Source organism: Mauremys mutica, chromosome 9 (genome assembly GCF_020497125.1).
Source record: "Mauremys mutica isolate MM-2020 ecotype Southern chromosome 9, ASM2049712v1, whole genome shotgun sequence".
Taxonomy (NCBI): domain Eukaryota; kingdom Metazoa; phylum Chordata; order Testudines; family Geoemydidae; genus Mauremys; species Mauremys mutica.
Window position 1 is genome coordinate 72,018,714 of NC_059080.1, and position 25,548 is coordinate 72,044,261.

Here is a 25,548-nt window from a genome sequence, read left to right on the forward strand (position 1 = left end):
CCCAAGGGCCCTACATGGGGCAGGGAGGAAATCCACTGTGTGCTTGCCAGGGGAAAAAAAACAGTGGAGTCATTGGGAGGATTACAACAGAGGGCTTTTGATATTTGTAGTTTAAGATTTAGAGAGCAAGGACTGGATGCTCTGAAAGGTGGCCTGTAAATAGAATGAACATTTCATTGCCTTTAACAACATATGCTGAGTTCCCCCACTAACCAGATTAAGAACATATTAACAAGTGATAATTCACTTTTCCTTCGTACATTTAGTCCCAAAATATCTATCCTTCCCTGAGAGCTATTTGTTATGATGCCCCAGCATGCACCATGCTGGTGACATCACAGCTTTCACAACACCCCACTGTGGTTTGCAGTGAGTTTGCATACTTTTGTAAACACTCTCAGTACATTACACACACACAATTGATTATTGTTCAGAACTCAGCATCTCTTCTTTATTCACAAGTGACAACATAAACCTATGTCTGAGTTTCCTCCTGAGCTGGCTGCTCTTAAGGATTCTCTATTCTTGTCTTTCCCCCTAGCTTTTCTTTCCCTTTTCTATCCTTCAGGTGGAGGCAATGAGATCCACCTGGTCTTGCTGCCAAACCATAGTGGGGGAAATTACTGTGAATTCACATAACACATCTGAACTGACTCATGGAGGTAAAAGCCTCATTGACATACACCTTTCAGCTGGAAGGGTAAGGTAATAAAAGCCAGGAAATGAAAGTTTTAGACTTCAGACAAAACTTATTTTAAGGGCATTGGGTGAATGCAAATACTGTAAAAATTATTAACTTGAGAAAAATGTTATATCCCAAAGCTGTACCATTTTAAACGTGATATGACAGTAGTTTCACACAAAAAAAACTATATCCCTCCAGCAGGACAGCAACAGCCAAGATTAATACATTACCAGGAATGCTTCTGTAAATGCTAACCCTGCCAAATCTCCTTCCAAGGGATTACCCATTAATTATTTTTTAATTCAATAAAATTAGTTTCCTTAGTCTTCTGTGAATGCAAATCCACTGTTCCATCAGGCTTGGAACTGCTGGGTTTTCCATCTTTTCCACATCTCTATGCAGGCAAGAGGTTCCTCTTTTCTCCCCTACCAGTGCAATCTGCCTAGCAACACCTTCTACAGGCACAGGGTTAAATTGAATGACCTTGCTCCCCCAGGCCATACTGCCAAAGCTAAGAAGAATGGGGGGGGAGCTAGAGGGGGCAGGGAGGAGAGAGGGAGGGGACCCCTAGAAAAAAAATCAAACCAGTTAGACGCTGAACTGTTTTCTGCATGGGAAAAATGGGGCTGGGGAAGCAAGAAATAAAAGCAGGTTTGTAAGAACCAGAAGATAAGGATCTATTACCCTTTCCATCCCACCATACAGAAATTGCTGAATAATACCCAGGGTGAAACAGAGCAGGAATTCCCATTCAAAGAAGATAGAATTACAGCAGTGGTTCTCAAAACTTTTGTACTGGTGACCCCTTTCACGTAGAAAGCCTCTGAGTGAGACCCCCATTATAAATTAAAAACACTTTTAAATATATTTAACACCATTATAAATGCTGGAGGCAAAGCGGGGTTTGGGGTACAGGCTGACAGCTCGCAACCCCCATGTAATAACCTCGTGACCCCCTGAGAGGTCCTAATCCCCAGTTTGAGAACCCCTGAATTACAGGCAAACCAATTCTATTGTTCTCTAACCAACATGGGAACTTCTCCATTACTTCACAGAGCTGGAACTGCTGGGAAGCAACAAGCAGAAAAAACAACTTCTAACAATGGAGAAGGAAAGGTGAAAGTGTACCGAGTAGAAACATTGTAATATCAAATCTAATAGTACTGAGTAAAATTTTTAAGGGAGGGTCTTCACTGGAGAGCACCGGAGGAGACTGAAGAACTCCATGTCCTAAGGTGGCATCAGATGAAGAAATCGTGTCAGTTTTGTAGTGTTCTGTGAATGAAAGTAAGTATCTGCCCAGCAAATTCCATTACAGATGGCTCTGTTTTTCTGTTCACAAAATAACTGTAACCTCGGTGGAGTCAGCAACTATACTTTCAAAATTATCTCAGAATATGATTTATTCCACCTACAGATACAGAATTTTGAGACTCTGCACCTCTTTTTAGGCTACAGGAATAAAATCTTGGATTTCCTCCACAATATTATCAATGTTGTTCCAAGTACTAGATGGCTCAGTCAATGACGCAAGCTATCATGTTGCACAATTGCACCTTCACAAATATATCGTCTTGGTAGTAGTAGATCTAGATACTCTCTCTTCTCAAGATGACCATCAAGGTGACCTTTAACTTCAGAACACCCAAGGAACATGTGACAGACTGAAGGGCATTTCCTGAATCAGATAATGGTCATTCCTGATTGCAAAGCATAGACACCTACGGCAGTTGGGATGCACTGGGGAGAGGGCTATATTTCTTGGATCAGTAAAACTATGACCTCGATCATGAAATCAGTTTTGCACATGAAGACAGACAAATCCAGAGTCAGACAAGATCATCCAGATCTATTTAAATCACCATGAAACACATCGAACCCTCTCTCTTTTGATGGGACTGGAATCATGGATCTATGGCATAAGTTCTCAACATGGAGGCTGCTACCACACCCCTATACTTTATTACTAGGTTGGAGAGGAGTCCCAAAATGTTTCTCTGCTGTAACATTAGGTTGCTGAATGTAAAAAGTTGAGAACTGCTCCAGAGAAAAGGTTGCAAAGAGTCTTGTTCACTATACAGCTCAGAAAGCCTTGTCTTTTCATTCAGCCTTAAAAGGAGACAAAAGTTTCAAGATGGAGTGGTTCTTGAAAAACTACAAGAAACCTTGTTTAAGAATTTTGATACTTGCTGGAAGCAGTAACCGATCACATTGAGAAGAAAGTTCTGAACCCAACCCAGGCACTAAAAGTAAGGTGTGTCTGGACTAACAGGGCTTCACTGTCTTGAGAGAATCCCCCTCGGCAACGTCCTCTCTAGTTGATGTTGTGGAAGGATTTCCTCACCCCAGTGGACTGAAAGGGTTTAAGAGAGCTGTGGTTCTGGTACAGCTAGAAGTTGCAAAACTAACTGAAACTCCCTTGAGTGTCTTTTGACAACGGATGGTTAAACATAATTTTATTTGGGTCTGGGGACTCCTTACGGATATTTTGTTTTGTTATTTTAAAAAAGGGGCCCACTGAAGAGTTTTACCCTGTTCAAAGATGTCTGAGCCAAGTTGCCTCTGGAAATAGTGTTTATATGTAAAGCCCAGAGCCATGGTGTGGCAGAGAAGAGATTTGGTGATATTACACAAGTCACAGGAAACTATAATCTTAATAGAACACATCTTCCCTTTAGTCTCCCTTGATTTCTGAGAGCATCAGAGGATGCAGGAGATACACAGAGCTATTTTGATCCAGTATCACATGTACCATGGCAGCACATAAAGAAATGGAAGATTAAAGATCCTATTTCAATCCTTGCAGATGACTCAAATAGGGGCTGTCACAGTTCAGGAAAACTCAGTGATCCAGCAAGATGTCCAGCTCCCCAGCCATTGCCTTTCTTGTGTGGAGACCCACATCTCATTCCCTTCTGACTGGGGCATTTCCAGGCTGCACAGTTCCCTGCCTTCACTGTGGTATTCCCAGCAGAGTCAGGCTGCCCAGGCACACCTGCTTGCTTTCTCTTCAGACATGGTTAGCAGTCTGACTTCCCACGGTTCTAGATACCACACAGCATTTTCAGTGCAAGCCTATTTTAGTCCTAGCACGACAGAGAAATCATTAAAAACAATAAAAGAATCTACATGCATGCTAGTAAGCTTACCAGAGATCAAGAGATCACCCCAATTCTAACATGGGCTCTGACAGGAACAGTCCTTCAATGTCTCACAAAGGGAGTCTCTTCTCTGGTCACAAGTTCATAACAGTCTCCATTTAGAACTAATAACCAGTTTTATGAGCCCCAGTAAGCCAAGTCCTTCCAATCCTTCTCTCACAATTGGGGCCTTCTGTGGATCAGGGGTCCTGTCTGTTTGATGGATAAGGAAGAAGGCCCTGATCCAGTTTAATGAATGAGGCTATTCATCCAAAAACCACTTCTTTGTCTGTTGGTCCCTGGAGAATCTGTTTTGAACTAGTATATGTGCACCTCTCCAGGGGAATAGGTTCAAATGGCTGATAATGAAGGAATTACATTAGCACCTCCCTCCTACTAGAGAAGCTACATACAACTCCATAACATATACACAACTGTATTTTAATACAATGGACCCATATCCAATGAAGTTTAATTTAATGCAATGAAGTTTATCTTAATTCCACAAGGTTTGTCCAGGATATTAACAGTTAATATCTAGCTAATTTTGGTTTCTACACCTTGTGAGTGCATCTCAAAGAATCTCTGTAATCAAAATATTTTAAAAGTCAACCACAGGCTTGACATTTTATCCATTTATTCCTAAATAATAAACTCACCTGAATTCTCTTTTCTTTACAAGCTGCTGTTTCATTAAGAAAAAAGTCACAAAAGGTTATGAAATTGTTATCATTTATTGAACTTCAAAAAAATGCTGCACCACTGAGCTTTATTATGCCTAGTGCTTGATACTAAAATCAATCCAACCTCATTTGCATTTTGCCTGAAGGGCAAAAACAACCCTAGTATTTATTTCCAAATTCTGCAGGGCTTTGGTGGCATTGTAACCATGCTTTTTTATGGAACTATGACAAAAATGTTAATAAATATGACTTAGTTCCCTGTTTTATGAACCAATCTGCTATGTATATGCTTAGCTTTATGCACCAGCTATGTCTACACTTGGAGCTAGGGGTATGATTCCCAGCTTGTGAAGCCACTCTCACTAGCTCTCTTTGAGCTGTGGTAGGCCCAGCACAGTGGCAACCAGCAGCACAGGATATCTGCACCAAGTACATACTAATTTGGTCCAGGCAGATTTGTAACTGAGGTAGCTACCCGTGCCACCACTTCGCATTATGTTACACAGCCACACTACTATTTATAGTGTGCTAACTCGATCAAAGCTAGAACAGGTATGTCTATACAAACTGGGAACTGCACCCCCATCTGCAGCTGTAGATGTGGCCACTGTGAGTGAACTCAGTTGAACTTGTACATGCATTACCCTTTGCTGAATTGGGGCCTTATTTATTTAGGGATAGGAAAATGCTTGAAAAACAAAGGCTCTTTTCTATTTGGTTTACTATTGTATTATGATTTTGGTTTAGTATGAATAGATACTTATACTACATAGTATATTCCTAGTTTCTTGTACAGCTAATTAGAATATCAGTTTCCCTCCCAGCTGTTCTTCCTTCTGTGATCTCTTGCTGTCCCCTTTATATCATACTTATCTTTACTATGGCTCCATCCCTATCTCCCTCCATCATCTCTTCCGCTGGGACTGGTTTCCTTGCTTTCTTTCCTTGCCACCCCATCTTCAACCTGCTTCTCCTAGTCGTTCTCCAGTGTAACCCTCCACTCTATCTCTCCTCAACTAGCCTGTCTCTTCCTCTGCCTTGTCATCATGGGTCATGCTCCTCATCTAGTGGTCTGCCCTCTAGATCCACTTGTTTGGCAAGGTTAGCAAATCTTGAGCTGTATGTGCAGTCTCCTCTATCCTTTCCTCCATCATGTCTTTAAATCCCCATCTGAACTCCACCATTATCTCCAGATGCATCTCTAGGCCTCAGATCTTCTCTTCCATGAGCTCTCTCAGGTGACATTTCATACATAAGTAGCTTCTGTCAGAATAATATACATCCTGCAGCTTCTGCGTCCAGTCATCATCTTTGTCTCTCCTCTTCCTCAGGTCACCTCTAGTGCTACCTCAGTAGCCATCATTGTCTTCGCTTCCTAGTCTTAAAAATGAAAGGACAAAAATCCCCCAAACTCCCTCCTACAAACTCCCACACAAACTCCCCTGCTTGCTATCCTCTGTTCACTGGTTTATAAGCCTTTTGCCTAGGTCAGTCCTGCCCCCTCAATAAGGCTTGGCAATTATCTGTCCATCAGTGACCAAAGACAGAACATCTCCAGTGCACACTCATCTGGGAGGCCTCCAGCTCAGTCACAATACACAGCCCCCAAACAGACTATGCAAAATACAAGCTGCAAACAATCCACCAAAAAGCAGACCAAAACAAATTCACTTTCTCCCAAGGAAAAAGGACTAACTCCTTCCTTGCTAAGTAAAATCCCTCCCTGACCCCTGGCTGAAACCCTGGCTGGCTGAAACCCTGATGCATGAGCTTTAGAACATAAGACACAAACCGGGAACGAGCCCCAGTGCTTCTGAGCTTTGCCCCTCCCTGCCCACCATCACAAGTAACCCCATCATACAATTGCAGTCATAAATTTGACCAGCTCTCTCTTCAAACTTATTAAGTTGTTTGCCCCCACAACTTCTATTGAGAGGTTGTTCCAGAAACTCACTTCTTTGATTAGAAATCTTATTTTAGTTTCCAGCCTGAATTTGTTCATTGCCAGTTTATATCCACTTATTCTTGTGCCAACATTGTCCTTTTGCTTAAATTGCTCTTCACCCTCCCTGGTATTTCCCTCCCCCCCACACACACACATTTATACAGAGTAATCATATCCCCTCTCAGTCTTCTTTTGTAAGACTAAATAAGCCAACCTCTTCTAGTCGCCTCTCATAAGATAAGACCTCAATTTTTCTGATCATCCTAGTAGCTATTTTCTGCACCTGTTCAGCTTAAATTCATTTTTCTTGAACAGGGTGACCAGAATTGATTTCCAAACATTACCAGCTTCAAAACACGCCATGACAGGGAGTCAACACTTAGCTATGGAAAATGTAAAAACTTAAATTAAGGTAATTCGGAGGCAATATAACTAGTTCATTTTGACTTAGGTTGAAAAGATCCAAACTGCAACGTGCGGCGTGCTGATCAGTCAGGGATTGGAGGTCATCACTGTATCTGTGACAGGCATTAAATGTAATTAAGAAGAAAAATGCATATGCACTTTTTGGCTATGTACAAATGCAAAATTTTCATCTCTAAAGGCATATACACTTCAGGAAAACTATTTATAGCATGTGGTATATGATACAGTGTATTGTCAAAGTAGCTATTACATACATTTCCTAGCTGTAGGTACTGAGCATTTCTATTCTCTGAAAATATTAAATATATATTCCCATTATCATTCTAGAAGTCTACTGGATAATCTGCAGAATTCACTGACAGATCTGAGACTCTTTTGATCAGTTTCCCTATCAGTGTGGAAACAGATCTGAAAATCTAATACATTTCTCAGAATGTATTATTAGATACAGAAGAGTCAGAAAGAATTTACTGTTGCAAAACAATAAACAGAATTCTTGCAATTTCCAGCCCAGATAGGAACCCATAAAATATATACTTCTCTTCCATGTAAGAATATCACAAAGCATAACTACAAAGAGGCAAACAACTCTACAACATTTTCAATCACAGACTAGCCTGCTGTGCTCAAAGTAGAGTTACAAAAAGTGAAGATGGAACTTGATGAGACAGCAGCAGAGCTGGAAAGACTAGAAACACACAGTTTCCGTGGGGACTTCATGAATGGTATTACACACAATTGAGCTATGACTCAAAAGCTATATGTGAATGTGACCTTGACAGATTCGAAGAATGTGACATTTTTAACAGTGTGTGTTGTAACCAGTGGCTATCTTCGTACAAAATAAAACTTCCTGGAACCACAGGTTCAAATCCCAGCAGGGTGTACACAGGGTTTATTTTTCTAGAATAACTAACTGCATTTCTTGCAATATATTGTGTCTTTCAAATGAGAGCTTAATAAAAACAGAGATGTTGAGTAGCCATTAAAAGAACCTCTGCACTTTTCATACAATTGGTTTAAAAAAAAAAGCAAACCCAACTTCTCAATATACTTGCTCAAGATTTCTCCCCCATATTCCAGACCCCTACTGTTATGCAGCATGCTGTGTGATATTTTTGTCACCAAGTATGCAATCTTCTACTTAAAAGGTGGCTTCACTGCAGTAGCACTATGGGACTACATAACTTTCAAAGCAATGTAGGATCCTTTGCTATATAAATGTAAAAGATTACTACTACTGTGTAAATAGAAGGAAATCATGCTAAAAAGTAGATGCTTTACCCTTTTGCTTTTCTTACATTGATTTGAAGTTTGGAATTTCTAGTTTATTAATAAAATGGCAGAACTAAAAGATATTGTACCATATATATATATATATATATATATATATATATATATATATATATATCTCAAAGATTTCCCATACATTATACCTAAAAAAGCATACATCTATTTTCAAAAGAGCCATGGTTAAGCCTAAAATCATTTCCAAGTGTTTTACTTGCTAATTTTATGGATTATTAACTCAGGGCAGGGATCATATCTTCAATCTTCCTACATATATGCCTATGGCCCATAGACAAATGATAACTAAATAATAAGTGACATTTACAAGCTTTTTATGTATGAATGTTAAACAAAATGGTCTCACCTCTATTTCATCCCATTTTAGATCAACAACTTTTTGTCCTGCTTTTGGCTGCCAAGTAGGTAATGTCATAGTTGCTCTTGAACGGGGTAAAACAATGTCAGGTTCCAAGGTTGCTGATACTGGCCTGATTTGTCTTGGTGGCAGTGACTCTGCCCATCCAGAGACTGGAAGGCTGTGAAATGAGCGTTCACAGTTTGTACCTTCATAGCCTTCATTACAAACACAGAGGTAGCCATCACCGTTACTGCTGCAGTTACCATGGTGACAAGGGTTGCTGGCACAAGGATCTGAAACAAACTGAGAAAAAAAACCATCTGGGTCAATTACTTCATACACAAGATTTACTTCTGCATTTTAGAAATGCCATAAAACGGGATTTATTTTTCCAATATTTAGCTTCCACAATATATATTTATGGGTCAAAATTCATCCCTGATGAAATTCAATTATTTCAGAGGATTAAAAAAAACAGGGATTAATATGGTCCATTATTCCAAGGTCAATCAATACAGGTTCATTGATGACAGGCTTACAAAGAGGTAGTAAATAAAGCAGTAGTGTCAGCTGTGTTCAAATTATGTAGTTTGCAATTCCTGGGCTTGCAACAATCCACTGCTGGGTCTCTGGTTGGGGGGAAAAGACAAAAGCATTTTATATTCAGGTGGGGCACCACCTGCAGCAGGCTTATTCAGCAACAATAGGCACATTGTGGTAGTAAATCAAAACAATAGCCCCACATCAGGCCTACCTTGCCTCAGGGAGGCTCAGGTAGGCAACAGTCTCTAGTCAGCTCTGACCAGAGCTAGGCTCCTCTCATGGAGAGCAGGTCATCCCTCCCTCCCAGCTAGCATCCAGTTGAGCTGGAATCTCCCCTTTTAACCCTTCCCTCTAAGCCCAACATCTATTGCCGGTGTAGCAGGACAGGGCCAACTAAATCCACAGCAGTTCATTGACTCTTTTCCTGGCTAGTGTAGGGTTCATATACCTCATCATAGTAATCCTCATTGGAAAGTCTGATGGTAACCTCTCCTGGGGATGTTTTCTAAAAGTATCTGCCATTTGGTGTAATCTGGTACATTCCAAAGGCCAAACCAAAGAAACCAACAGTCTCTTTATGAAACAAGATAAAAAGCAATTTCTAGCATGAATAGTTTAGCAGCAAGCAAAGCAGGGGCTCCGCTCCATTAGAGAGACAGGATGACCACCAATATTTATTAAAGAAAAGATTTAATTTCTAAATTTCTATGGACCTGTTTCAGAAAAAAAATAAAAGGTGTCTTCTTTACTATCGAAGTTTGCCATGCAGATTACAAAATCTAGTTTCATTGACTCAGGAGCTAAGAAAGTATTACATGGAAAGGGGGAAAGGTGTTAGAGGAGATTAAATAAAGAAATCTAGGTCTTCTGATCTCCTTTATCTTGTTAAATACAGAAGAAATTCAAGAAAAACAGGAAAATTCCACTACATATATCATAAAACTTTTCTTACAACTATTATTTTTATTTGCAAAATTACTTCCCTACCATAAGTACATCATGTTCTCTTTTGGTTTGAAAACTTATTAAAATCAGAACATCCAGTATTAGACCACCCAGCTGATAAACCAAATCCTGCAAAATTAGCAGTGTACTTACACCTGTACCAATATGTCTGGGCAAATGTATCTCAATATCACCGTTTCTTGCAGTTTTGTGGCAATACACAAAATGACAGTTCTAGGGTAGTTCTAATTCCATCTAAGGATTTTTGCTAGTGCTTTACCTGTGGGTAAAGTAAAGACTTGAATGTATTCCTCTTATCAATATTTGTTTTTCTTGAATCCATCACAGCCTGCACATCTGTTTCTCTGAAGTCAATTTTATTAATAATTTCTTCAACATCACCATATGTAGCAAAATGCCATGCCAAATCTCTTGGGAAACCAACACCACTTATGGTACAGGATGACAAACAGTTTCAATCAAAGAACAGAATCAACCAGTATACTGGCAACAATTTTTGATTAAGACACAAAACTTACTGGGAAGTTTTTTGGGTTTTTTTTAGTAGAAGCTGGCCAGAACTCGAAATCTCTATAATAGGTCAAACCAGGAACATAGCTTTTGGAACTCCCAAACCTGGAGATCTGAAATCTGGATCTGAATCTGTTCCTTCCCCATTTTCAAGGTGTTCAGAATCCACTGAGATAGATTCATGCTGTGAACTTGGATCCAGATCTAGATTTGGGGATTCTGTTTACCCTCCCCCCCAGCATCTCCCAATCTCTGGTATTAAGGGAATATAGTACTTGTAAAAAAGGTCAGATGGACAGTCATAGAAAAAGAAAAAAATAATAATATTGAGCATTTTTCCATCTGTAGATTTCAAAGCCCTTACAACAAATGAGACCTATTGTAGTCTCCAACTTAAATATGAGGAAACTGAAGCACAGGAGGTGAAGTGACTTGCCCGAGGTCACACAATAGGTCACTAATTAAGGTAGGAATTGAAGCCAGGCCTCCTCCAGATTCCTGTTCTAGCAGCCCAGTCCCCAGATTCCATTGCCTCTTCTGGTAGGTATTGCACCATCAGTAGCAGTAAAAGCTTCCTCATAGCACCTCACTGAAGTATTTCAACCCTTAGCTGAAGGTAAATTGAATTTGTATGGCACAACTCTGTGATGCTGGCAGACCAGGTGCCAGCTCATGCCAAGGCCCCAGGAAACCAGTCTTGTTTACCTCTGAGTTAGCATTATCAACATAGATATTAGATGTTAAGTTGATAATAATGTGGTTTATTGTTTAGACTTCATAAAATACTTGATACTGCATGTATTGATCTCACTTATAACCTCTATAGCCCATGGTTTAAAGTTATATTGAGTGTTTGCATTGTAAACCTCTGTAATTCTGTGACTCACCAAACAGGAAATGAAGCATTAATAAAAGGTACAGGACTTATCCTGCATACAAGATGGCCCACTGAAGACAAATGGGGCATTTTGCAGCATCAAAGGAGAGAGACCCTGTTGATTGCATTCCTAACTCCCTCCAGGAAGGAGAGACCTATGCATGAATTAATCCCATCAGTCTGGAAGCTGGAGTGGAGGGGATAAAAATCCCTAAAAAGGAGAAAATCTCTTTCATGCTGTCTGAGGGGCAAAGATTCCTAGACTTAAGCAAAGAGATTCCCATGCTGCTTGGCATGGGTTAGCCCTGAAAGACACTTTGAACTGACAGATTATTACAACTGTTACCTTTTAAATCATAGATTGAAATTCCTTTGTGTAGATATGCTTGCCTTAACCTGTAAATAATTCTTATGTCTGTTTCCTAGTTAATAAAACTATAGTTAGTTTATTACAGGATTGGCTACAAGCATTGTCTTTGGTGTGAGATCTAAGGTACAAATTGATCCGGGATAAGTGACTGGTCTCTTGGAATTGGAAGTAATCTGAATATTGGGTGATCTTTGGTGTAAGTGACTATTTGTCACGTTGTCCTAGGTGGTAAAATAGACTAGAGTGTCAAGGGCACGGTCTGCGACTCCATTGTAAGACTACTGTAGTACTTTGGGAGTTCACATTTGTTACTGGGTTGGTGAAATCTAGTAACAGTACATACAACCAGTTTGGGGCATCTGCCCCGCTTTATGACAGTTTCCCTTGAAGTTAGCACTCTTGGTCATGAACCACTCCAGACAAACTCCCTCAATGCTGAAGGCCTCCTTAGTCCCAAGGAAGACCTGACCTCAGTGGGAGACTCTGCCATTGTTGATCTACTTGTGGATCTTTATCAGGCCCCTGGTCAGGCTTATCCTTTCTGGAAGCATCATTTCTGGAAGCAATCATTCCCATCAGAACCTGGATTATGGGTTGCTGACCAACTCTGCCCTAGCCTCTTCTGCAGAATTGGGGAAAATCTTAACAATTTTGAAGCCATCTACACTGAAATATTATTCTCAGATTTGGGAGAGGTTTTCCCTAAGGGCAGTAGAAAGCAATCTGCCTCTGCATTCTGTTTCTATATAATCTATTTCGGACTATTTGCAGTACATAAAGTCTTTCAATCTCTCAGTCTACAGCCAACGTGCATCTGTGTGCCATCTCAGCATACCATCCAGCTGATAACTCCACTGTGTTCCGTCAGGAACTGCAGTAAAGGACTGGTGAATTTACCTTCACTGATCCGTGAGTTTGTCCCAATATGCGATCTCAACCTGACAAAGTCAATTAATGTGTCCTTTGAGCACTGAAACTTCAATCACATGAGGCACAAATATGACCCCAATGAACACTGTTTTCTAGAAAGTTCTTGAACTACAGTGAGATGAAGGTGATTAATTAGCTAATTTTTGTAAAACACTTTGAATGCACAATGCGTTATACACATATTAAGCATTTTTATTATTGTATCCTGCATGAGGGCTGGAAAGTCCTGGCTGAAGCATGGCATGTCAGCACAATCAGCGGGAAACCCACAAAAGAGTTGTTTCTGTAACTGCCATACGGGATTACATTTTTACATTTACGGTAAACTGACGCAATGAAGCTCTGCATGCTTTAAACTAATGCAACTGGGGTTTTCAGTTGTTAGAAAACATGGAAAGATTTCGATAAGGTTATGGTCAAACTAACTCTCCATGGGGATTATACCCTGTGCTGCTATCATATTACTTTGTTTCTACAGAAAATTCTGCCAGTTCACTTATTTACAATAATTCTAATGCTGATGCACAATTGTTGCTTTTGAGAAAAAACTTGTTTTACTTTTCAGTGTATGGAAGGAAGCAACATAACTATTGTTTCTTTTATTTATGTTCCTTTGTACCTTTTGTTTCTTGCTAGATGTGCCATGGATCCAAGATACATCATATCCCAACCTCCAGTTGTTTGACAGCTACATTACATTTCACTCCCCAGCATTCCTTTTAGAATATACCAGGATGATTTTAGAGTAAAGGATTTCATACCTGTGTATTTTTTGTAGCATTGAGACTCCAATACCATTTATGTGAAAAGCAACAGCAGATTGACAGTAACAAAAGTAAATTGTTTTCTAGGAATTGTGGGAAATAAATAAGAATCTCAGCCAACTCAAAACAGATCTGCTCATTTAGCTCACTACAACCACCACCAAACCATTAGGATTAGTTCTAATCAAATTTCTCAGGTATTTTGAAGTATTTATTGTGTACATTATGCCTGTTTAAGGAGATACTCTGAAACAGAAGCCTCAATATATCTGGTAGTCTAAACTATGTCCTTCGTTTAATCTCATACTTCAGCTTGTACCTCTGATTCCACCTCTTGGATATCTTGTCATTTCAAACTGAACATGGCCAGAACCAAACTCCTTATCTCCTCTCCAAAATCTTTTCCATTTGTGGTGAGAGACCTCCATATTGAAGCAAAAATAGGATTAATAAATTATAATAATTTATTCTTATGTTAGATCAATACAAACTTGCCTGTGCCTTTACTGATTTTTAGGGGATATTTATCATTAGTTTCATACATATAATGCCTGGAGAAAAAAAATCTTAAGTTTATATTTAATTATATGAAATGTCCAAGCTAAGGAAATTATTAGGAATTCTGTTGTCTTTCAATGTGACAAACTCCTCAAGTGTCAAGGAATACAACACCACATTTATTACACTCAAATGTGTTTATACAAACCCTAAAATGCAGCTTTTTAAATTCCAGTTTCACTATAATGCTATACTATTTGCTTTGATGCGCTGTTTTAAAAATAGTATCATTGTGTGAGGGGTTCGGTCACAGAGACCCCCTGGGGACTGTCACCTGATGTGCTCCAACTACCTCTTGAGCCCATTTTCTCTGATGGCTTGGAACTCCAGAACCCTGCCTTGTTGAGCCAGACACGCTAGTCTGCTGCAACACAGACCCAGATCTGGTCCACGACCCCAAAGCTACAGACTTTAACCAAAAATTGCTCAGCAAGTCACCTATCTCCAGCACCCAGACACCCAGCTCCCAATGGGATCTTTTGCATAAAGCATATTCCAGTTGCATTATATTTACACTCATTAGCATATTTCTATAAAACATATGGAGTGCAACGTCACACACTGTTTATTGAAATTTGTGTTTTGTATAAATATTTAATAAGAAGTTTTAGACGCAAGTTGTTAATGCTATGATAGGTCGTAACTAAGGAACACTGGGTCAAAAGACAAACAGAGTCTTATTACAGCCCAGGATACTTCTCTAGACTAAAACATCAGTTGGAAAAGATGATTTAATCTCAAACAATAGACCTTAGAAAGGTAGGCCCTGACTTCAAAAGCAATCATGCACAGGGATGTATCATCAGAATTGTAAACCAGGTGGTAAAACAGATTCTTTTAAAATCACTCTAAAATCTTTATTCTTGAAACTAAGAAAAACATTTATAGTTGAGAAATATTTTGTAAGACACCTCTGTTTTTCTGAAATGTTGAGATGGTAAGCCTCTGTGAAATGGGCTTACCATCTCAAATATGATAGTTAAATGCAGATTTCATGTAATTTCCTAATGCCATTGCTATGGAAATGGTAAAATGCTTGGTGTACCAAAATAGGATCTAATGACCTTGATGATTACTAATACAAGAATACCGATGACTAATACAAATAGAATATTTATATTAACTAGGGAATTATTTGGCAACTTTGAGAAACTTGTCACCAAACTCGGAAGAACAAGAATAACCCCTTTAAAAAGTTAAGAAAGGACAACTTCTTGAACAACTATTCCAGGCTGAAGACTCTCTCTAATAATTATTTAATTTGTAAATACTATTTTAAGAACTGAAAACAAGTGTTTATACTTTTTTAAATCAGAATTTCAAATCCTGTTGAATCCTGATGAAACGGAAGAAATATCTTAGAAAATGGACTAAATGAAGAAAGAGTTAGAACTCTAAGATTATCTGAGACTTACCTGCCACAAAAGACCTTAAGAAGAACTCTGTATAAGCTTTGAAAGCTTGTCTCTTTCACCAACAGAAGGTGGTCCAATAAAAAATACTACCTCACCCACCTTGTCTCATAAAAGAACAAAGGCAATTAGAAGCATGTTGCATATTAAGCAGCATGTCTATTCAGGAGCTGAAAGTGTAATGAAAGCCATCTCACAAAGACATTGAGAAATGGAAAGATGACAGCATCAATTTCTAATCTAAACAAGTCTGAAAGAGGTTTTCCTATGATTTCATGAAATTGGAGGAGGGGGTAATAAAAACTTTGGAGTGATTCTCCAGCAGCACTCACTCTACATCTCTTCTCGACTTCACAATATCCAACACAACTCATCCTGTCTATCTCTACAAGCAAGCTGCAACAGAAGACAGCTAAGAAGAAAAAGAGATCAGCAATACAGCGGCAGCAAAAAGCAATCACATGACATTATCAAGACCTCAACATGGTGAGATGGAAGTAGCTAAAGTATTGCCCAGGGATTTGATTTAAAAAGTCTTGTAATGATTTTACTGGAATACTAAAATGCTATTGAAACTTAAGACATTAACAGTATCGCCTGCTAACCCAATCATTTAGGCCCCGTATTCCTGGACAGGAGATGGGCTAAACTTTGGTAAACAGAGAAATAGTGGGAATTGCTCCTCACTGGCCAAAGTGAACTGCAGCACCGTGGACAGCTCAGTGCTGGCAGGAACCAGAGGAGTAAGGAAGAGTTCCGGGCTGGCTGCTGGGCCTGAACGTAGTAAAGGTGAAGCTCCGGTGAAAGCTGGGGCTGTGGGAAAATGGGCCCAGGGAACTGAAAGCAGTTTCATTAACAGGACACAGCATAACAGGACATAGCTGCTGCTCTTAGGGTCCCAGACTAGTGGGCAGGCCCAGGTCCCCCCCTCCCATACGCCACTGGGGAAATGGCCTATAATTAGACAGCAATAAGCCCCCAGAAGGGGATCTGAACTGCTTAGTGGCTTAGATGGAGAGCTGATGCCAGAACAGACCAGAGAGGGTGAAACCATTGCCTCCAGGGAGAAAATCCTGGGAGTTCGCCTCGATACTAGGACCAGGACTGTTTAAAGACTGGAGACACACCTGACTAGAAGGGGCACTAGCAAGAGGTGGGTGGGTGTGACACTGTTACAAACTGATTTAAATATTTTCTTTGATTTCACAGGATTTAGTTAAGACCTTTGCCCATTTATAACTATTTGTTATCCTTGATAAACCAAACAAGACTCACCTTCCCTTAAACACATCGATAAACAGTTGTAGACTCACCTTCTTTTAGCCATCGATAAACAGTTGTAGTTATCAACGATATACTAAGATTGGATTCATAACAATTTTGGGAAATAAGATCTTGGTCTTACTTTATCAAGAAAAAAAGTGCCCCGAGGCATTTCACTCTATTAAAAGCTCTTGAGTTAGAATCTTTTCAGTACATTTCTCTGTGAAGTAACCAGTGTTTAGCATTTGTGTTCTGTTTTGTTTAATATTTTCTTTTCCTTTCTTTAAAAATAAAACAGCCATGGTTAATAACTGTAATTATTTTGCTTGATTTTAATTGTGGTCTCTCCTAAAGTATGTAAAAGAACCCCTGAGACCAAAATAGTGGGAGTCACATCTCTGAACAGGCAATAAGAGAAACAAATAGTAAGAGCATTTCTTGTTTCTTTAGAGTAATGTTTTTAGTTATTTTGGGGAAAAACTACGTGATGCTCAACAACTTCAGTTACCTCTTTTACACCATATAATTTGTTCCTCTTCTATCACTGTCAATTACACCACCATCTTCTCCATCCTTCAGGCCAGCAGCCTGGAGCGCCTCTTCCTCTTTTTCCCCCACACATCTGCACCATTTCTAAGTCTTATTACTCAACATATCCAAGATCCATCCATTTCTTTCTATCCATGTAGCCCTCTCTCTCATTCAGGCCCTTAATTATGGCAAATCTTCCTCTCTGGTGTCCCAAACACACAGTCCCCTTCCACCCATATAAAATTCTGTCTCTAAATTCATCCTTTCTATTCATCTGATTGTCGATCCCAACCGCCTTCGCCCATGTCAGATTTTGACACAGTGACCTCTGTTCCTTCCTTCATGCTGCCCCCTATGCATGTCATGATCTCCCTAATCTCATCCATAAGGCCCTTACCATGTTCACATTTAAGTTTCTTTTAAAGACAACTCTGCTAGACTGCTATAGTAAATCTTGTTGATTTACATATCAATTTGATCTATTTTTGTTCCTTTTCCCAGATCTCTGTCCTTAGACTGTGAGCTCTTCAGAGCAGGTACTGTCCTTAATTGTTAGGAAAACACCAAGAGAACACTACTTCAAAACAAACTACTAAACCTCACTGAGGTACTTTTACACAGCAAAGATGCGTATACTATTCTACTACAAAACTAAATTTCCATTTCTCCTTTGGATCTAGCAGCAGGCTGATCTTGGTTTCTCATAAATCCAAATTCCCACCATACTGATTCAGGATAGATGATCTAATGGGGAGTAAAGTTGTTTCATTTGACTCCCTACTTTCATAGCCTTCCCCACTTCTCAAATCCCTATACGCAAGAATTGGATTAGCTTCATATCAGAACTCTTCCATCACTTGTACTCCATCCCCAAGGGATTTAAAACAGACATCACTGTTCTAGGAAGCAGGCAGCATTAAAACATGTGGAAAGAGAACAAACAAGAGTGTGTAGAGAGCGGACTGTTGCACAATGAAGGCATGAAACCAGCCCATAAATGGGACCATGCAGAAAGAGAAGGGAGAACAGAAGAAGAAGAGAAGAGACCACTAAGCCAAGACAGGAGAGGAGAAAGAAATGGACTGATAATGAAGGGACAGAAGGTGAAGACAGATGGTCATGGGTAAGGAAGAAGAAATAGATTTTACAGAAAGAAAACAATAGCTGAAACCTAGTAGGTGAATTTATTTTTTAACTATTCAGATGAAAAAAGTTATAAGATGTTTTAAAAGCAATTCCCAAACACACTTTTCAGTCCTATGCTTTAAAGTACTTCCCTACAAATTTTTTAGTTTCTATACGATTTAGCACCAGGCAGCATCATTGGCTATTGAGCTGTAAGAGCACAGGAGGTGTCTGACTGGCAGGGAGCAGATGGCTTATTAGAATGTAAGTCATTGCATTCTGCTTACAGCTGCTTGGGTGGTAACGTTGGTATTACTCAGTGTAGACGTAACTGCCAGTGGGCTAGCAGCAACAGCGCTGCCCACACTATATAACACTTAAAAAACTAAAATGTTTCTCAGTAAGACAAACTGAAAACAACATCTGATTAGTGCCTTAGTAGGTACAAGCACCTCCCTCCATGATTTATTCCTTTTAAAGTAAATTCTGTAGAGCCTATCATTTCTCATCTCCCATTGCTCCTCACTTCACCACATGCATTTTGCTTTGCCCTTTATCTCCTTCTCCCACTCTCACATGTTGGTTTCTTCTCCTCCCTCCAATCTACATTTAAAATGACATATCTCTTCCTGTATGCAGCGTTGTTATAGCTGTGTCGATCCCAGAATATTAGAGGCAAGCTAGGTGAAGTAATATCTTTTATCGGACCAACTTCTATTGGTAAGACATGCTTTCAAGCTTACTTTGACCTCTTGTTCTTCCTGAAGAAGAGCTCTGTGTAAGCTCAAAAGCTTGCCTCTCTCACCAACAGCTGATCCAATAAAAGATATTACCTCACCCACCTTATCCCTCTTCCTGTTCATACAACTTCCTTGCTCTCCTTCAAATCCAACCCCCAAGTCCACTTCTTTCACATAGGCCTTTATCAGTCACTCCAATCCCTGTGCTACCTACTCTTGCCCTATCTCAGGGTCTTTATGGAAATACCAGATATCTATCAAGTGAATCATACAAAAAGACATTGTACCAGATCCTCAGCTGCCGTAAATTGTTACAGATAGACTAAAATTGAATGAACGATACCAATTTATGCCATCTGACAATCTGGCCCATTTTTTAATTTGTTTTAACCTTTCTCCACCCCCTTCTTTTGTGCGTTAGCTTTATGCTCTATTTTATCAAATTCAGGCCCTATTCTTGCAAATTCTTAAGCTTGTGCTTAAATGCTTTGCATGTTTGGGCACTACACTCTAAGTTCTTTCAAAAGGGACCATGACCTTTTAGTAAAGCACCAAGGAAAGTTATCACAAAGGCAATAATGTTTAAGAATAAGAACAACAATAAACACCTTATTAATATAATATACTGTCACCAGTTGTGGTTTAATTTAGTATATGGCCTAGTTGCTTGTCTCGTTTACATGTATACTCCAAACATGCACTACAAGATCACAAAATGCTCCAGAGTATAATTTCCCTACATTAGCTTGCAAAACGTCTGCAATTTCTCAGCACCATGGCAGAGAGATAAGTGAACTGAATGCTAAAAATATCCAGTTTTGTTATACAAATCACAGACTAATAAACAGTAAGCTTTGGGGTTCTAAAAAGAAAATAGGAAATAACTGAAACAAAATCAAATCCAAAATATCTCAGTCATTTTGTTAATATTAATAGTATATAGTAGCTTAGTAACCAGTGCAGCAGCGTAGATGTGATAATCAGAAAGGACATCAAATTATATAATCACATAATGACCAGAAAGTCTAAATTTAGTGCGTGCACTTACATTCAGCATCTTAACAATGTCAGGTATAATGTGCTATACAGTTAAATGGTTATTAAGACATCTGTTAGCTCATCCAACAAAGAAACATATAAACTAGCTGAACTGGAGCAATTTTTTCCCCATTTGAACAGAAGAATAGAAAGGCAACAACACTGCTAGAGCTGGCAAATAATGGATTTTTTGGTTTGCTGGCAACTCTGAGAACTTTCTTTTTTTTTTTTTTTAAAGTTCTGTTTCAGGTCAAACTGAACACAAAATTTGTCAGCAAATAGAAAAGTTGAAGAAATTTCGAGTCAGGTGTCCTACTTTCAAGACAAGCGCCCTAACCACAAAGTTATAGAGTCATTCTCACTTGTTTTCCCACATCAATGACTAATCTTTATCATTCACAGTGGCAATTCATAGTCAGAAAGTTGGGACTGGGCAATAGGGGATGGATCACTCAGTGATTGTCCTGTTCTGTTCATTCCCTCTGAAGCATCTGGCACTGGCCACGGTCAGAAGACAATATACTGGGCCAGATGGACCACTGATCTGACCCAGCATGACCATTCCTATGTTCCTACTTAATATTCCATAAAGTAAGTGAAGTTGGTTAGGTGTTCAGAATGTTAAAGTAGGTACTGGTGGAAATGGAGTGGGGCAGAGATCAGGTGAGGTCGTCAAAAGTGCATGACAAATTCACTTATCACAGGGCTCAATTTATATATGTGCGCACATATTATACTCCATTTTATATCTATACCTATATATCACATATGAGGTAGTAATACAACAGATGGCAGGGTCAGACCCTGATTCTCCATTACAATATGCACTATGGAGTTAAAATCAGTGCAAGCTCTGCATGCATAGCAGGCAATAGAGAACTGCACTGCACATAAAAATACACCATTTGGATCATAGAAGAAAAATTTTAACTTCAGAATGTGTGTCTGTTCTGCAGGATAACATTGCTCAATGAATTTTTAAAATCTGTATTTAATTTATCTAGAACCATCAATAACTCTAGCGTGAATTATGATGAACAGATAGGCATTAGCTTTTTTGCTTTTTCCCCCCACCCCTTCAAATTAAAATAAAAGCAGTAGTTCTCTGGGGTCACTCCCTAGATCATTATCAAGCAAAATGTTTCTTACATATGAAACTCCTGAGAGGAAAGGGTAGCAGGCTGGAGCAAAGCCTTCACCCAGTTCTGTTTTATAGTTTGTCAATTAATTTTTTAAGATTGTGCCCAGTGTCAGGAATCAATACAATTGAAAGGAACCTCCTAATTGCTTCTCCCTTTAGGGTACGGAAGATTTAAAAAACAAAAACAAAAATTGTGGGGAAATGAGGGGTGAACAAAGCTCTGTTAGGAAGTCTTTATGAACAACTTTGCACGTTCCATTTGCTTGGTTTGCTGATTTGAGTCTCAAGGAAGCAATATGATCTTCCTCCCAGCAGAGGTTGAGACCATTCCCTGCATTCTTCCCCCCATAATTTTAAGTTATCATTCACATTTTAAAGACCGTCTTTGATTAACCAATCAGTATTTAACACCATCCTGATTTAATTTAATCTTCCTAGACACATTCAAAATGTTTAATTTGTTACTGACAAGCCTAAAACAGAGACAGTGAAATAATTTCAAATGGTAACAAAGGGCAAAAGATAATATTTTCCTTAGGTCTGTTTACTGGTTTAGCATATTGTACAGAAAAAATAATCTGTAGTGTTTTGTCATGCATAGCATTTCAGATTACCTTCAGTGATGTACCTTCAGACTATTCTAGTACCTTCAGACTATTCTATTTAATCTCAGCCACTTTTTATTTCTTCATATACTATAGAGCAATAATGTTTCTACTACTGGGGGAATTCTGCACCAAAAAAATAAAAATTCTGCACACAATATTTTAAAATTCTGCAAAATTCTATATATTTTATTTGTCAAAATAACACACTATAACCATGCCAGTTTCAATTATTTTGGTAATTTATTTCAAAATAACTGTCAACAAGTATATCTGTAACAATACAGACGACAAAAAAGATTCCCCCAAGAACACAGAGTTAAAGAAACCCCTATGACAACCCAGTTCCTGTTTCTCTGTTATGCTCTTGTTGGGTGCCCTAGTCTGGGAGTGTCACAGCTGGGCACAAGTTGGGGGAAAACTCTGCCCCTCTGGCCTTTCAGTTGATTCTCATTTTTTTGCCCTGCCCCCATAGGATTAACATACTTTAAGTTCCCCAATAGAGGACACTGCTGGGTGGAGGTGGAGGGGGGTACAGTTGGGGGATGCTGGAGGGGTGTGTCTACTGAGAAGGGATATTTGGGAGGTGCTGGAGGGGCTATGTGGGCCCCCCCTAGCCCAGATGCCTGCACTGCTTCCCCGTCCCCACCAAAGCCCAGCCGCAGGCACCGCTCCACAAAGGTTCATTAGTTCCACCAGGCAGAGATGACCTGTACCTGCTGATAGTGGGGGGCACAATTTAAAGGTTCAACTGCCCCCAGAATAGCTTGAGTCATGTCATGCCACCCCACGGCAAGACCCCCCCTTTACCCTCAGACTCCCCTCCCAGAAAGCAGCAACCCCTCCCTGCAGCTCCCAGCTGTTGCTCCTGCCTCTCCCCGCAGGGCACAGCTTGGTGGCTCCAGCACCTGCCACACAGGGAGGGAGTCTATTCACACCATGTGACCCAAGTGGGGTTGGCAAACCTGGGAACCACAGCCCGCCCACGCCTTCCATGCAGGCGCATTGTGAGCTGGGCTCTGCTGTGTCCAGCGACCCCTAGTGGCAGCCAACAGCTCTGCAGCACCAATTCTGCAGAAAAAATGAAATTATGCACAAAACATTAATTCTGCACCAATTCTGTATTGCACAGTGCTGGAGAATTCCCTCAGGAGTATGCTTCACACTTTGTGAATCTCACCTAATATTCCATAAACAAAAAAGCGTCATTAAAAAAGGTTCAAAGGTTGGCTAAGTATGACATCTCCTGCCTCCAGCACAAACTGTAACCAATAAGGACATATCATGTTATGGGCCTTCTGTTAAACATCTCCTGAAACCCAGACAGCAAAATTTCACTCAAAGTGACAGATTCCACCTCCTCACAAGTAACTTCCTTCCACTTCCAACTGATAAGTAAACACAAAACATTAATCTCCCTTGAAGTACAACATAAATCTTTAATTACAACCCAGTACTTCCCACACAAACACATGAAAGACCACACACGTAATCTGTGCACGTATATAAACCCTGAATATTTAGGGATTTGGTTGCTAGTAGCAGTTAGAGCTATATAATCTCACCATTCTAGTGGAAACAAAAACAAATCACATTTTTCTTCCATCACACCATTGGTCAGTGCCTCGTGTAAAAAGTAAGATTCTTGATAAAAAAATTATTTACACTACTGGTCTGAAATGTTCTTGTCTTCTCTCAGTTAATTAATTTTGTAATTCATCTCTTCCAACCAGCAAACTAGAACATCAAGAGTCCACAAAACAGGCAAAGTAGAAATCAAGGTACCTGAAGGTCTCAAAATATTTGTTCTTAGGTTCAGGGTTAAAAGGCCCACATTGCACAGAGTTTTTCTGCTGGGCAGACAAAGAGTTAACCTCATTTTGCAATTCCAAAAAGTCAGGCAAAGACAAAGTACCATTTTTGGGCTGCTCTTGATATTATTGTGATTTCCTTACTCTCCCTCCAATAATTTTATCTACCCTAGGAGAGAGCTTCTTGAACAAGGGGATACAGTGGCACCAGAACAAACAGATACCAGATTTGAGGACATTAGCTTTGACAAAACTTTGGAAAAGCCAGAAAATAAAATAAAATCCACAACCCCAAAAAATGAGAACTGATTAGTGAGAGAGTTTAATTAATAGTAATGTGTTGGTTGTTGTCATTATTAAAATCTTTTGACATTCACAACATGGCCTGAAACAGTGTTATGCAGTGAAATGGGGCAAGGGGCAACAAGTCTGACACCTGCCACAGTCATTGATGAATTAGTTAGACAACACACTGATTGCCTATACTAAAGATAACCAAGTTAGTCTATGTACCTGTGAAATTCCATTAATCCTCAGAGAGAAAAAATGGATGCAACATCTGCTATTTAATTATCTGCTTCTGCATTTTATACTGATCATCTGACTGCCCGTTTTCATAATCTACTTATTGTATATATTGGTACAGTCAGCAATTGCAGTACCTAACTGACAAAGCAGAGCTAAACATTGCAAGATTTATTTCGGCCAATTAATATTTCATATGCCCGCACCAATGTAATTTTCAATATATTATTCACTATAAAGTTTTAAGACAGATGCACACCAAGGTGACCTTGATATTGCAATTATAGTTTTTCCAGAGCAGACAGGACATTAATACAGCTACAATACAAATACTGAGCCTTTTAAGAATCACATTCAGATATGCAGACTGGGTTCTCTGTATACCAGTCAATTCATTTCTAAGATTTTATTTTAGTGTGCATCCAGTGATATTGAATGCTGCAGTTTATCCTACATTAGACAGACATTTAAACAAGTAAACTGTGATGAGACAAATCTGTTGTCTTTTTATGCATACTCCAGTTCATCACCTTTTTGGAATTTTCTATTTGTTCTGCATAAAGGCAGTCAACAGAACTTCCAGAGAGCTTTTAAAATAAAATTAAATAAAATTTAAAAAAGGAGACGTCTACAAGGCGGACTGTAAATGACCTACTGCAATGCTACGAAAAAGCTACCCTCCAGCAGAGACAGGTTTAGCACAATCCTATTAGATGATCCAAAGCAAAGCTACCTTTCAGCTCACTTTGTAGAAATGCTGCCTACTACCACTAACAACAAAAAGCCAGTTTGTCTCTTGGCTACAGTAACATACAGCACACACACAGCAAGTCCAGCCATCAGAACAGAGATTTTCCTAGTTGCTTATGCACACTCTATCTAATGTCTGCCAACTTGTTAGCAGACAACACCAAAATTTCAAAGTTTATTCTTCTGATTTAGCATTTTTTCCAGCAGCACTCACAACATGCAAGGAACTTCTCAAATGTAAAAGATGGCACAGTCCTACCTGAAAGAGAATTCAGTTTAAAAAAAGAGAGAGGCAGCCAGACAGGATAGGGCAAACATTGGGTACTATGTATTAAATAAATACAATTTGTGTTGTTATTTTTGTAAAATACATAGATTAAACCCAAATATCTCAACCCAACCATAATGAGCCAGTTGGTTTCTTGAAGCTCCATAGAAGACGTGGGTTTTAGGAGAGATAAGAATGATCAAGCAGAGGGCAGTGTCCTTACAAACCATGTAGGGAAGGGAATTCCATAGGATGTGTGGAAAAAGACACAGAGATGCTTGTGTAGAAGCAGAT

At 39.4% G+C, this 25,548-nt stretch overlaps 1 protein-coding gene across 1 annotated transcript in view; it reads right to left on the reverse strand.

Moving 5' to 3' along the window:
* The window catches only part of DNER (delta/notch like EGF repeat containing), a 279,307-nt gene that overhangs the window by 140,103 nt on the left and 113,656 nt on the right, over nt 1-25,548 (reverse strand). The window contains exon 2 of the mRNA XM_045031472.1: nt 8,534-8,830. Coding sequence (XP_044887407.1) covers nt 8,534-8,830 — 297 coding nt within the window. The remainder of the gene's footprint in view (nt 1-8,533; nt 8,831-25,548) is intronic.